The 13,726-nt window shown below is 55.7% G+C and overlaps 5 protein-coding genes across 5 annotated transcripts; 1 reads left to right on the top strand and 4 right to left on the bottom strand.

The window, feature by feature from the left end:
• Window positions 1-3,610: 3,610 nt before the first annotated feature.
• On the top strand, window positions 3,611-4,246 carry ISF_00540 (protein bli-3; the record flags this gene model as incomplete). Its single annotated transcript, XM_018844147.1, has 1 exon — window positions 3,611-4,246. The coding sequence occupies one exon, from the start codon at window positions 3,611-3,613 to the stop codon at window positions 4,244-4,246; it is 636 nt and encodes a 211-aa protein (XP_018708597.1).
• Window positions 4,247-4,319: 73 nt separating this feature from the next.
• Window positions 4,320-5,688, bottom strand: ISF_00541 (Major facilitator superfamily domain, general substrate transporter; the record flags this gene model as incomplete). The annotated part of the gene is made up of 2 exons (XM_018844148.1): window positions 4,320-5,279; window positions 5,338-5,688. The coding sequence occupies 2 exons, from the start codon at window positions 5,686-5,688 to the stop codon at window positions 4,320-4,322; spliced, it is 1,311 nt and encodes a 436-aa protein (XP_018708598.1).
• A 774-nt stretch (window positions 5,689-6,462) lies between these two features.
• ISF_00542 (Translation initiation factor 2A) lies at window positions 6,463-8,553 on the bottom strand (the record flags this gene model as incomplete). Its single annotated transcript, XM_018844149.1, has 2 exons — window positions 6,463-7,905; window positions 7,966-8,553. The coding sequence occupies 2 exons, from the start codon at window positions 8,551-8,553 to the stop codon at window positions 6,463-6,465; spliced, it is 2,031 nt and encodes a 676-aa protein (XP_018708599.1).
• Window positions 8,554-9,772: 1,219 nt separating this feature from the next.
• ISF_00543 (RNA polymerase II-associated protein 1) lies at window positions 9,773-10,993 on the bottom strand (the record flags this gene model as incomplete). The annotated part of the gene is made up of 1 exon (XM_018844150.1): window positions 9,773-10,993. One exon carries the CDS (start codon window positions 10,991-10,993, stop codon window positions 9,773-9,775), a length of 1,221 nt encoding a protein of 406 aa, XP_018708600.1.
• Window positions 10,994-11,965: 972 nt separating this feature from the next.
• On the bottom strand, window positions 11,966-12,883 carry ISF_00544 (Casein kinase substrate, phosphoprotein PP28; the record flags this gene model as incomplete). The annotated part of the gene is made up of 3 exons (XM_018844151.1): window positions 11,966-12,079; window positions 12,151-12,716; window positions 12,811-12,883. The coding sequence occupies 3 exons, from the start codon at window positions 12,881-12,883 to the stop codon at window positions 11,966-11,968; spliced, it is 753 nt and encodes a 250-aa protein (XP_018708601.1).
• Between the last annotated feature and the right edge of the window lie 843 nt (window positions 12,884-13,726).

The raw sequence follows: 13,726 nt of genomic DNA on the forward strand, positions 1-13,726 counted from the left end.
GGACGAAGGACACCTGGAGAAGGTGGGTCCCAGGCAAGAGCGGTGCTTGGGAATAGCCTCACTTGGCCGTGTGCGACAGCGCGCCAACGCCAAACGGAGGGCGGAAAAGGAAGACGCGTACAGGCGGGCGAGGCGCGGTGATGGGGTAAATTCGAGGCGAGGAAAATAAAGAGCACAAGTGCACGCACAAGAAGCAGTGCTCAAAAGGACAAATCAGATGGCGCGACGGATCGAAATCGATGGAAATGGAAATGTCGATTGCGTCGATTTTGTGGTGATTTTTTTGCAGTGATGTGGCCGATGTGTAGGAGTAGAGAAGTGAGAAAGGGGGTGGGAATGGAACAGAGGGGGCAAAGGCAAAGCCAGAAACAAGATGGGGCGAGCAGTTAGTATTTTTTTTTTACTGGGCTACCTACTGACGGGCTCGGGGATGGTTACAATTACTGTGGTTAATTGCTAGTTGATAATAATATACGGGGGTGGTCGTGGCGCCAGCAGCAAAAAGGCAAAGGGGAAAAGGAAAGGGACAGAGGATAATAAGGAATTGTCGGGGCGGGATGGGATGGATGGTTTGGTATGAGGGAAGGAGGTGGGGGGATGGGGAGGGACTGTTTAGACAAGAAAGGGAAATACAAGAAAGATACAAACACCAAAGGAATAGACCCGACTCAACAAAGACGAGATATACAAAGACGACAATATGCAGCGTCGGCAAATGACCAGCATGGACCGGGCGCGGGCCAGGTACCAGGCAGTCCACGTCTGGAGGGGGAGCAAAGTAGAAACAAGGTAACTTGACGGGAGGTGCTAATTCTCAGCCCAGCACAGCTCGTTGTCAGGTGGCCGGGGCGGTCGGTATTCCAATTACGAAATTGGGCGAGACCTTTTTTTGCTTGCAAGCGACTTGAAGGCAAGCAAGAGAGACAAGGCAAAAAGAAGACTACAGAAAACGGAAAGCACCTAAAAAGCTACAGTGGCAGGGGGGGGAGGGGACCCACGGCCAGCCCGGCGGCGCGCAGCCTCCTCTGCCCCCCTCCCCGCCCCAAGGCAAAGGGAATAAATAGGCCTGCAAATCTGGCATTTTTGGGGCACCCGACCCTGCCGACCACTCAGAGCAGCGGAAAATGGGTTGAGTGGAGAAACACAGCCAAAATGCAACCGATGACCGACATGGAGGGGGGTGTCACTAATCAGGGTGTACACAACGTGCGCATCAGGTAACATGCAAAAGAAACAGCAAAAAATGGAATGGTTGTATTTTTGAATGCAGATGGATTCTGCAGTTTTGTTTCCTGTCAAATTTCATCATTCGGCAGCCTCCCCATTTGCCCTTGCCGACCTGGACGAACCCCTGGCCACACGCTCCCACCCACCCCTCCAGCAGGTCTTGGTGGGCACCCCGTTATCCTTGCTATCAGTCCCCAGATAAGCGCCCATATTACCAAGATGAGCTTGTTGCGGTTGTTGCTGGCGTATACAAAGGGTCACGGGAAATGGCTCATTTATAATTGAGAGGAAAAGGCAAAAAAACATCTTCTTCATGAGTATTTCGAAATTCTGTCAAAAAGGACACTTATTTACAGCCCCTTCATCTCACATCGCCCCTACCTGTGCCATCGCTCTGCCGCACTAGACCTCAACAAGGCATTCTTACCGTCTCGCATTCTCAATGGTCGCACCTACCTAACCGAACTCCTGCCAAGTCAATGTGTTTGGCACGTAGCTTTTATGTGGCACCGTCTTGTATTGTCCGTTTTCTTTTGTCTTTTTTTTTTCTTTTTTTTTCTGCCAAGCCTTCCCTTTAACCACCTTTCTTACTGGCATTACATCATGCTGCCCGCTCTCATTACCAGTGCCATCGACACTCATTTCAACGAGAAAAAAAATGATTCTTCATCCCCCACAACAGTGCTTGGTTCGCTCGGCGAAGAAAAAAAATATCTCCCTTTTGTCAAACGTCGCCGGCGCCGGTGAAACAATTGCAAGCCACACCCCTCGTCCGTCTTCGCCTCACCTCACCTCCTTCCTCCCCGCCCAGGGCTCCCCCGTCCCGTGTGAAATCTCGCCCGCCGAATAGGATCGGCGCTAATGCAGGTGTGGCGGTGCACCGCGTCTGGTCCTCGAAAGCTTACCTTTAAATATAGACAAGGCAGTTCCTCACTACCAACAAAATTAGCCTGGTGCATTTGCAACGCAAGATTCCGTCTGTCCTCTGGGAATTTATTTTCGGAGGCCTTTTCTACATTGGAGTAGTCCGGTTTTCTTCACAACACTCGAATCACATCTGTGCCGAAATCCAGCCGACCCCTATAGCCATTTAGTATTTCTGCTTACCTCAGCAGCGACAGATGTACAGCTACCCTACATTATACTTCAATTTTGCATGTCGAGTATTACGCGTCACTGGCGTCGCAACTTGTGTGCTTTGGGTTGACTAATTTCTCCTCGTTTTCTTTGTGCTTGCCACACATATTTCAATACCTACCGCCCAAAGGGGCCGCCAGACAGCGACGTCATCCTGACGAACGCATAAAAATAGCGCCTAGTCACTCAGAACGAAACGACGTGTGTAGCCTCATACGAGGGCAATAATATCAGGCCCTTCCCTGCACAATTCAGAAACGGCTCGCACACCCTCCACCAGCCCCCGGCCGCCACTGACATGTTAATTCCAATACGGTGTGTCATCTTGAAATGAAGCCGCCCGTTTCCCAGTTCGAGCCCTTGGCAAGATAAGTGCCGCCTCTGCCGCCGTGACAGGCATCGTAGAATAAGGGTGCTGTCAAGTGCGTCCCATAAGAATGAGGAGGAGATAAAAATAAAGATAAGAAAAAGACGCACAATTAGGCGAACAAAAATAGTATTTCCACCTGAATAGTGAGAAAGCAAAAAAGAAATGTTACGACACGAGCAGGATTTGAACCTACGCGGGCGAACCCACATGATTTCTAGTCATGCACCTTCTGTTTGACTGGTTAGCGAGTGTCGTCTTGTGGAACGACAAGGATTGAACTTACAACCACTCGGTCATCGTGTCTAGATTGTAATTGGTTGACAAGGGGCCGAGATATTCAGCTATAAGAGGATATCGCTTGTGCCCGCCAGGCCATCGCTTGATCCAGTCGGAGTCCTCGCACGCGAAGCTGTATGAAAATAATAAATAAAAACAACAACATAGAGGAAAATGACAATAGATAACAAAATGCACACGTAGATTACCAGATTGGGTTATTTGTATTGTTTTCTTTTAACCTCATATGCGCTGTTGCTGTTCGTAGACAATTTATACCTGGAAAGCAAGATTGAGGAAATCACCCATTCAGGCTCTATCTGACTGGAAACTGCATCGGCGCCGAATCATGCACACGTGGCCACGTGAAAACAAAAGAAGTCATGACTATATAATGACCCCTTTTCTGAGTTGATTCGCTACAGAATTCAGATGCCACCGGCTTTCCCTGAGTCGTTTGCATCATCAACGTCGCCATTACGTCACGTACCCTCACTTACCGCGACAACGTATAAAGGACAGCGCATTTAACAAGATTCTCTCTCGCAGACACCTTCAACGCTTGAAAATATCTTAGCAAGTTCAAAATCAATTGACACAATGTCCTTCTCCAACACATCCACCGGCGACGCGCCCGCCGACCCGTACACCAAGGCCAACGCCGCCACCGACGTCGACGGTCCTGAAAAGATCCAGGACCTGGCGTCCTTCCTCGCCACCAGCAAGTACGGCATGCTGACGACGCGCCAGGCTGGCTCCTCAAGGCTCGTCTCGCGTGGCATGGCCATTGCAGGCAGCGCCGACGACAAGAACGGCGGCCTGGACCTCGTCTTTTCGATCAACACCGAGTCCGGCAAGACGGACGACATCGCGGCTGACCCGGAGGTCAACGTCTCCGTTCTCGACGCCGATGGCTCCTGGGCGTCTGTGGCTGGGCACGCGGCCGTCGTCACGGATCGCGTCGAGGTCAAGAAGTACTACAGCCCGCTGCTCAAGGCCTGGCTGGGGGACCTCGGTGACGGCGTGCACGACGGGTCCGAGAACGACCCGCGCATCGGGCTGATCAAGCTCACGGCCGAGACGGCCACGCACAGCGTGGCGCAGAACGGCGCGATTAAGACGGCACTCAAGGTTACGGCCGCGGCGGTCCAGGGCAAGCCGGCGCAGGTCAACAGCCTGCGGCACATCTCCGAGGACGAGATCAAGGCGTGGAGGGCTCTGCACGGAAAGGAATGATGGATGGAAAGGGGAATCTGTCTAGTTTAGAGTCTATGATACAGTAATGCCTATCTGTGTTTATTACCTCCCCCTACGTCCGCCCGAATAGCCCCTGCGGCATCATGGCCTTGATTGCCAGCGCAAGGATGCCGCCAAACAAGCACACGGTGCCGCTAAACACAGACACCTCAAAGTAGCCGCCGTACGCCTTGACGAACGCGCCGTTGACCGGCGGCCCGACCAGCACGCCGATCGACGCCAGCGCCATGCCCATGCCCATGTACGTGCCGATGTCGCGGGCATCGCGCGCAAAGACGGAGATGGCCGCCGACGCGCCCGAGATGATCGTTCCAGAGACGAAGCCAAAGACGGCGGCGTACGCGATGATGCTGGCGTTAGACTGCGGCAGGTTGAAGCAGAACACCACGACGCCCGTCGCCACCGCGCCGATGCCGAAGACGTTGACCGGCCCGTACCGATCGGCCAGCACGCCCGGGATCACGCGGCCGAGCGTCGACGCGCCGTTGAGCACCGCCGGCAGGTACCCCGCCAGCGCGGGGCGCATGCCGCGGCGCTGCGCATACGTCGGCAGGTAGAAGATGGGCGTGAACATGCCCACGAGGATGAACAGGAACGACGTGCAGAACAGCACAAACTTGGCGTCCCGGTACATCTCGAACATCACGAACTGGCGGGGCCGGGGAGGCAGTCGCGGGGCGATGGCGAAGCAGGCGAAGAGCAGGAACGGCAGGATGATGAGGCCAACGACGCGCACGCTCCACCCGAAGCCGAGGTTGGAATCGTTGAGCATGCGCGACAGCAACACGGGCATGACGACGCCGCCGAGCGAGGACCCCGCGACCATGAGGCCGAGCGCGGCCGCGCGCCGCCGCTTGAAGTGGTGCGCGACGGCGGCGAAGGCCGGGAACTGCAGGAGCGCAACGGCGGCGCCCATGAGCACGCCCTGCACGAGCATGAGCTGCGCGTACGTGCGGCACGCGCTGAGGCCCATGACGGCGGCGAAGTAGAGGGCGGCGCCGGGGCGGACGACCTGGATGTAACCCGGTCAGCGACGACGAGGGAAAGGAAGAGAGGGAGAGAAAACTCACCGCCGCGCCGTACCGGTCGAACAACGGCCCACCGAGCACGCCCGTCACGAAGGGCAGGAACGCGGACACGCTGCCGATCCAGGCGACCGCGTCCGGCGAATGCCCGCGCAGCTGGTGCGACAGGTAGTACGCGGCAAAGGTGCCGAACGAGTTGCCGAGGCCGAGGCAACAGAAGAAGACGGCCGCGCCGCCCGCGACGACCAGCCACGCCCGGAGGCCGCCGTCGGGGAACTCGTCGTCTTCATCGTCGGGCTGTGGGAGGGCTTCCTTGGTGGTGACGCCGGGGGTGGTGGTGTCGGTGTCGGTGCCGGAGGACGGAGCCGCCTCGACGTCGGTCTTGGCGGAGGTCATTGCTGCGCCGGAATTTTTGGGCAATAATAAGAATTAAAAGGGTTCAAGGAACAGAATTACATGCAGTTCTGGTTATCAATCTCTACAGAACGTCTAAAAATTACACATACTCGTATCGACTTTATATGAACGTGTTGGCAGCCTGACAGGGCTCGCGCTAACACCCAGCCGGCCCTACGCGGACTCGGCCGGCCGGCCTCGGCAAAATCGCCCACTTTTTCTCGGTCCCGGGCTTGCGCGTACACGACAAGACTCATACTTCACGCGCCCCTGCATCGGCTCATTTGACATCGGATTACAGTCGTGACACGATTCGGCCGAGAATTGTCGGTTTCCGAGAGTCTAGTGGATAAGGTAAGGTCGATGCCACGACTGAGCCTGCCGTGGCCTGGTACCGGCGAGGGTCACCGAGCGAAACACGGGATGTAGAAGATCTAGAGGAGGCCGGTGGAAACAAACTCAATTGACGTATAGGTGTTATTCATGTTATAATCCCATTCCCTACACTCGCGTTTCCAGCGAATCTATGCTACCCGTTTTGCAGTCATGATCTAGATAGAGACGTCCTCCCTTTTTTCCTTCTTTTGCCATCACCGTCCAGTAGCCGTTCGTTGTACCAGCAAACAGTACGACAGACATTTTCATCCCCTTTTCTCATTCTCTATATCCAAGACAGAGGCCGATCCCATGGATGCGCGAAACAACGGCAGCCACCGTGTACAATGGCAATCTGGAAAGACTCTTTGTCTTTGCCAAACAATCTCATTCCATCATCTAGGACTCAGCACCCAGTCCCTGGAGCTCCTTAAGCACAGCCGACTTGGTGTTGATCTTCTTCATCTGCGTGTCCTCGAGCTTCTCTCCACCAGCCAGACGCATCTCTAAATCCTCAATGGCGCGGACCTTCTTCTGCAGACTGCGAATCTTCTTAGCATGGGGGTTAGCATCGGCGGCGCCAGCTCCCGCCGCGCCAGGAGCCTGCTGAGAGGCGTTGGCGCCGTTACGCTGTCCCTGCGTGGTGTTGCTGCGGCTGCGGCTATCGCCATTGTTTCTAGAGCGGCTGCGGCGATCATTGGCGCCAGCGCCGCCAGCACCACGTCTCTCGGGACTGCGACCATCTTTTCCTGGCTGAGGAGGGGCAAGGCTGGCACCTCCATTCGGCTCCGCCTCGAGCTTGCCCTCACCCTGGTTGTTGTTCTTCTTGCTCCTCTTCTTCTTGTTCTTCTTGGCGCCGTCGTTTTCCACCGGCTCGGCCCCGGGGACTCCACGCGCAGGAGCAGGAGCAGACTCGGCAAGCTCGGCGCCTGGAACGGCGCGACGCGCACGGCCGAAGCCGTTGGGTCCAACGTTCTGAGTGCCGTTGCTCACAACATGAGCAGCTCCACCCTCGTCCTCGCGCTTGAAGTGCAAGGGGGTGGCCAGGCCACGAGCACCAGGGGGTCGGTACGCGCCGGCAGGCTTACTCGGCGTCTTGACCGTGCCGAGGTAGGTGGCGGCGGAAGCGTGGGGAGGGGGCACGGTGGTGAGAGGGTCGCCCGGTGCGGCAGCCTCTGGTGCCTGCGGTCTCCAGACAACGTTGTACAATTCAACCATATCTTCATTGTACATAAGAGTGCCGGCGACGTGCCACAGCTTGACACCATTGTCAACACGGAGTCGTGGCGACGTCGTGGCTGTCATGATGTATCGGCTGTCGGGACTCCACTCGCACACGCTGGGGTTGCCGCTCTCAATGGTGCACACCTTTCGGTAGTCCTTTTCAAGGTCGTAGACGTCAATCTGACCAGCAAGGTTTCCAAAGCCAGCCACGAGGACAAAACGACCGGTGGGAGAAAAGCTGATTGTGTTGCGAGGGCCCAGGGGGAACGTGTGGGTCGCGATGGCTCGGTCGTTGAAGATGGTGGCCTTGGCTGGCATGTATCCGTAGACGACGCCAAACTCGCGAGAGTTGGGTGACCACGAGACGTCGTGGATAGGCCCCTCCTTATCCAGCGAGACGCGAGCGTCAAACGCACCGTTTGTACTCAAAAGATAGAGCGTCGTCTCGCCGTAGTAGCTCTTGCCGGAGCGGTCGACATCGGTCTGTGCAAGTACGAGGATGCTGGAGCCGCGCTTGTTCCACTTCAGCTGGACCTTGTCGCCCTTGAAAAAGGTCTTCTGAGAAATGGGTGCGTTGAACTGCGGTACATTGAAGACGCGGACGGAGGCAGGTTGGCCCTGTAGGGATGTTAGCATCGAGAGGATGGACTGGTGGGTATTTGGAAAAGAAAGGCTTACCTTGCGCTCGGGGACAAAGACTGCGACAGCGTGGTTCTTGCTTCCGGGAGCGAGAGCGAAGTTAGCGGCCCCCTCGACGCGAAGCTTGTTCCAGACAGTAATGAGATCGTGCGTCTCGTAGAACTGGACCTCATTGGTGACGAGGCGTGCGCAGTACTTTTCGTCGGCGGTGTACTGGAGGTTCCAGCTTCCCTGCTGCTTCTGGACGAAGCGGCCAATGGGTTGCTTCTCGGCGGCAGCAACACCATCCTCGACTGTGCGCCAAATCTTCAAGTTCTTGGTGGCGTCGCCATTCTCGTCCTTGGCAGGGCGCTCCCAGGTGATGAGAAAGGTGCCGTGGGGGGAGAAGCCGAGCTCGTAGACATTGAGAATGGGCAGGCTGAGGATGACGACGCCGGTGGAGGCATCAATGACGTTGACAACCTCGGGTGAAGCCCAGCCAAAGTAGCGGCCACATGGTGAGTAGGCACAGCAGCGAAGGTTGCCCTCGGGTCTGGTGAAACCAGGGAGGGGCTGGTAGGCTGGCGCGGCGTCAAAGACGCCAATGTGCTTGAGGGTCCGGGAGGCAAACTGCAAAGGAGAAGCCATGGCTAGTCAAAGTCACAGGATCTCGGAGTGATGGTTGCAGTAGGGCGGACTTGGGTGGCAGGGAGGGTGCAAATGTTCTGGCGCGTGATGCTGCAGGGGCGTTGCTCGATGGGTGCGTGGCAGAGGCAGGGCAATGCGGTGTCACAGGAGCGTGATTGACGCAGGGACGACAGCAGGATGTGTGATTGTATCGAGGGGGAATCGGGTCCGTCGCTTATAGGATTCGGAGAGGACGTCGACAAAGGGATGGGAGACGAGGACAATGCCAAATCTCACCACACGGGTCGTTCGTTGGGCAACGATTTGGCGGTGGAGACGGACAACAGAGACGGCAACAAAGGCAGGCAGTGCGGTCTCTGGACGGTATAAGCGTACTCGAGAATGGGACACGAGAGAACAGATGCAGAGGCTCAAAGAAGATGAAGAGGCGGGCAGGAGGATTGGCAAGCACCCAGGCAGCGTAGGGGAGAAATTGTCGGTCGGCGGCGATGCCGTGATGCTGTGGGGTGAAGAAGGGAAAAAGGGAATATTCTTGGTACGTACCTCCAAGGACGTCTTTGGAGGCGGGAAAAAAAAAACTGTGGGCAATTGTTTTCTTGTCCCTCGATTCAGACTGGTCAGGCAGTGCCTCGTAGCCCCACCTCTGCGTTGTAAGTTTGTAACTTGTCACGACCACTCTAAACTGGGTGGCTGCTGAAGCTGTGACTAGGAAGACGGAGGACAAAAAAAAGAGGAAGACTCAAGAAAGAGCATAACTAAGATAAAGGAACATTAAGCTCTAATTGAACTTCTGTTGCTAGTTTTTGTCCTTTGTCGTCCTGCACCTGGTCGCCTCGGCTTCTTCCTTCCACCCTTGGCGCTTGTGACACTTGCTTAGCGCATCACAGGGCTCTTGCAGGTCTCGTTTAGCGCTTTACAGGGCTCTACCACCGCCGAAACGCTGTCGCCTCAGGCTCTGGCCAATGGCAGCCTCGACAAACCAACACCATCAACACCGCCACACTGCGGCAAGTTACTTGCTTCTCATACGACAAATCAACGTAGGAATGCCAGGTAACCAATAGAAATCCACCCAACAGTTTCACGAGAAGTAGGAATAGTTTCTAAGTCATAAATCATTCCATACACCTAAAACTATGCATTTCCCTTTTTCATGTGACGGGTATAACTGTATAAACACAACAATACAACACCAAGCACCAGCTCACCACGCGTCTACTCATCGCCCCTTCACCTTTTCCTTCCACCCGCCCTTTTCAAACAGCCACAGCGCCTCCATCGCGTACGCCTTGCTGCCCCTGTGCCCGCCCTCCACCATGGCCGCCTCGTTGAGCGTGTCCAGCACCCTGCCCTCCTTGACCGCCCTCCACACGCCCATGGCGATGGTGTCGTCCACCGACACGCCCCAGTCCCCGCGCCCCAGCCGGAACAGGATGCGCCCTAGCGTCTGGAACGCCATGCACCGCTGCGACGGCACCGCGCTTCGCGCCAGCCGCGCAAGCTCCGCGACAGTGTAGCCCGCCGCCTCCGGCGCCTCCCCGTGGTGGTGCAGCCCGCGCGACGACGGTATCGCCCGGCTCACCCGCGGCGACAAGAACCGCCCGCGAAAGTCGAACCGCAGCGCCGACACCGCAATCTCCGGGTGCGGGTAGTAGCTTGACTCCTGGTCCGCCACGCTGCCCTCGCTCGGGATCGGTGCCATCCACGCCAGCTTGCTCGGGTCCGCCGGCAGGTCCGGGAAGTACTTCTTGTGCAGGTTCTCGAGAAAGTTCGGATCGGCCGGGTCCAGGTCGGACACCTTGGGCGGCCCGGGAAAGTGCGTCGATTCGTTGCGAAGGTCCGTCGCCGCCATCAAGTCGTCTGGGATCTGCGCTGGCTCTCGGTCTTCGTCAAAGTCCTCGGGCACGTCTTGAAACGAGACCTTCTTGGCCTCTGCTGGCTTGCGCTCCGGCTCACTAGCCTCGGATCCCAGATCTGTCCTCGTCGGTGGCTCCTTTACCCGTTCTTCCGAAGGCGGTGGATCAAACGGAGATGGGCCAGTAGGTTCGTCAATCCGTGCGCGCTGCAAAAGCCGTTGAACCAGAGCAGGATTCAGTCCATTCATGAGATCCTCCTGCGCCTGCGCAATCTCTTGCGGGGTCATGGCGTCCAGCCTCGACCTGTTCTCCTGGTCTATTCGCTTCTTTTCGATCTCTTCAAAGCTCTGGTGATTATCCTTGATCGTATTTGCTAGACCGTTGTCCGCGTTATTTGACTTGGAATCATTTGTCGTTTCGGTGGTAGCTGCCTTGGTACGCCGTTGTTTGAAGGCGGAGCCCGTCCATCGCTTTTTATGTTGCGGGAAGCCCGTTGTTGTCGGCGGCGCAGTCGGGAAACTGGGCTTCTTGATATCAGCAACATCTCTCTCCACGATATCCCCAACCAAGAGTGTCGGATCCATGATGTACTGTAATGTGATGAGGGTGTCTGGTCCCAAAAAGTTGGAGTTGCTTTTGATCTGCTGTAAATTTTTGCGGGGCGCGCTATAGCGGGTGGTGCACAAGGTGTAATGCGGAAGTCTTGAGTATCTTGACCATATAGTAATGAATATCTGGAAGCAAACTAAGCTTAAGACAAGTTGACCGAGTGGTTGTAAGTTAAATCGTTATGCTCCACTTGCAAACGTACGCTAATAAGGCATTACAGAAGGTGCATGACTAGAAATCATGTGGGTTCGCCCGCGTAGGTTCAAATCCTGCACTTGTCGATTTCTTTTTTGCCTCCGAAGAGGCTGGACGGGATGTTGATAATTATTATTTTGCCTTTCATGTCACAAGTCCTCTCCAACAGCAAAAAGGGCGAGCATAGTATTAACGATTATTGAGCGTTCATCAAAAGCTGGTCTGACAGCTAATAACCTGATTGACGGATGTATTAAAATAAGTATTTGAAACGTTTATATACATATGCACTGAGATTTTGAATATCTATAGAACGCCCACTGAAAGTTATAGCAATATCCCGATTTTAGTAGATATTTCATTGCATACAATATCATCAGGAAGACGCTAGTGACCAGCTGAGATATTCGATGCACATAGAGACAAGCCCTCTAGACGCAACCCCGAACAAAATAGTAATATGCGGAGACGTACCTATCTCTGTCTATTGATGGAAATATCGAGCTGTCCACTACGCTGTGGCACTGTTGTACTATAGTCCGGAGCATCGCACAATTGCATCGAAGAAAGTAAATGGTCTGGGCAAGCATGGCCTGCTTAGCAGCTGGTAATATCGTATTCTAAAATCGACCCATGATAGCTCAACTTGTCAAAAGCCCGTCGTGTGCCGGATTGCACGTCTTATATATACACAGGTTGAGGGCGGACGGCCGCCCAACGACCGCTTTTGCTTCGCAAGCGACAGCAAGCCTTTATTTCTTCTTGCTCTTCTTAGGAGCAGCAGCGGCTTCGCGCAGCTTCTTCTCGCGGGCTTCAATCTCGGCCTTGCGGGCTTTGTCTTGCGCATCCTTCTCCTCCTTCTCGGCCTGGTGTTGGTTGGTCAGCTGCGTGTTCCCCCTCCACGTGCGTAGGGGATAGAAGAATTTGGTAATCTTACCTGGCGACGCTCGGCCTCGGCGGCGCGCTGCTCGCGGATGAGCTTGAGGCGGGCCAGGTCGGCCTTGGCCTGATCCGTCTTGCCCTCGGCCTGCAGCTTCATGTAGCGCTCCTTGGCAGCCTGGGCGGCGACGGCCTCGCGCTCCTTGCGGTTGCCGGGGGCGTTCATCTTGGCGACGCCCTCGGTGATCTCGTCGACGTCGCCGCCGCGGGCGGGGGCGGGGGCGGCCGTCTGCTTGCGGGCGGCCTTGGAGTGGTTGGGGTTGGCGAGCATGCCGTCGTCGTCGTCGTCGCTGTCGTCGTCGCTCGAGGGCAAGTCGCCGACCTCGACGGTGTGGGCCTGGGACTTGGCTATCGCGGCCTGCTTCTTGGCCTTCTTCTGTGCTTTGCGGTCCTCGCGGCTGGCGTCGGCGGCGGGCGCGGCCTTGCCGCCGACGTCCTCGTCGGAGGACTCCTCCTCAGAGTCTTCGTCGTCCTCGCTGCTGTGCTGGGCGTCGGCGCTCCACATGCTGACCTGGTTGCCCTCGGCGTTGGTGGGCTGGAGATCGCGGGAGAAGTGTCGGCCACCTGGAGAGGGAAGGGGAATTTTAGCACTGGAGGCGTACAAACCCGCAACCTTGTTGGAGGGGCATGTGAGGGTGGCGGCTTGGGGCAAACGAACCTCCACGGGTGTATTTCTTGAATTTGCCACCGCGACCGCGGGAGCTTGTTGCTGGTGCTGAAGTGGAAGGCATTTTGGGAAGACGGTGAGAGGATTCTCGGGGTGTTGTGTGGGATATGAGGGTGTCCAAAGTGGTGGAAGAGAAGGGGAGGGAGAACTCGAGGCAGAAATTGCAAGCCTGATGGACTGGTGATGGAGGCGGGGTAGCGGGGTACTGCAAGGTGACTCGGGCAGAAATCTAAGGTAGCAACAGATGAGATGCTGAGATCTTGGGGAAAGGTAGAACTGGGTGAAGATGCAGCGAGAGCTTATAAATGCCTAGAAGTCTATTTAGAACTTGATTTTTATTGTACATAATTTGTATAATGTAACTTAAACGAACAAGCGTTGTGAGTCAAAAGTCAAAATCGAGGCAGTGCGTGCGTGACTCAACCGTGGAGGGGCTGCTACAGAAGACAAGCGGTGATCCTGCAGGCTCATACGACACGACAGTAGTCATAACGCTTTCAATTAATATCAAGACTACATAACTTTCGAGGAGAGTCCAGTGACTCATTTTACGTCCTTAACTATTCCATTGCTCCCTCATTCTGAAAGCAATGCCGGTCGACAGACTGGCCGTTTCAAGGACCAGGCCTTAAAATAGCGGGAGCATCCGCTGGCAACGCGAGGCCAGCCACTGAGAGCCAAGGTAATGACCCCTGCAGGTGTAATGGTGGTCCAGGGCACAGCCGTGTCTGTGGCTGGTGGGCGAAAAAATCCTGCCAGGGCCCAGCATCTCATTTCAGCCACCACCGCCTCCGGAGTAATGGCTGATCATTCTTCCGCAGCCAGCAGGGTAGAAAACTGCGCGCAGCCGCCTAGACTTTGCTTGTTTTCTTTCTTTCTTCTTCAACTACTAGAAAATACATATTCA

Source organism: Cordyceps fumosorosea, assembly GCF_001636725.1.
Source record: "Cordyceps fumosorosea ARSEF 2679 chromosome Unknown scaffold_1, whole genome shotgun sequence".
NCBI lineage: Eukaryota > Fungi > Ascomycota > Sordariomycetes > Hypocreales > Cordycipitaceae > Cordyceps > Cordyceps fumosorosea.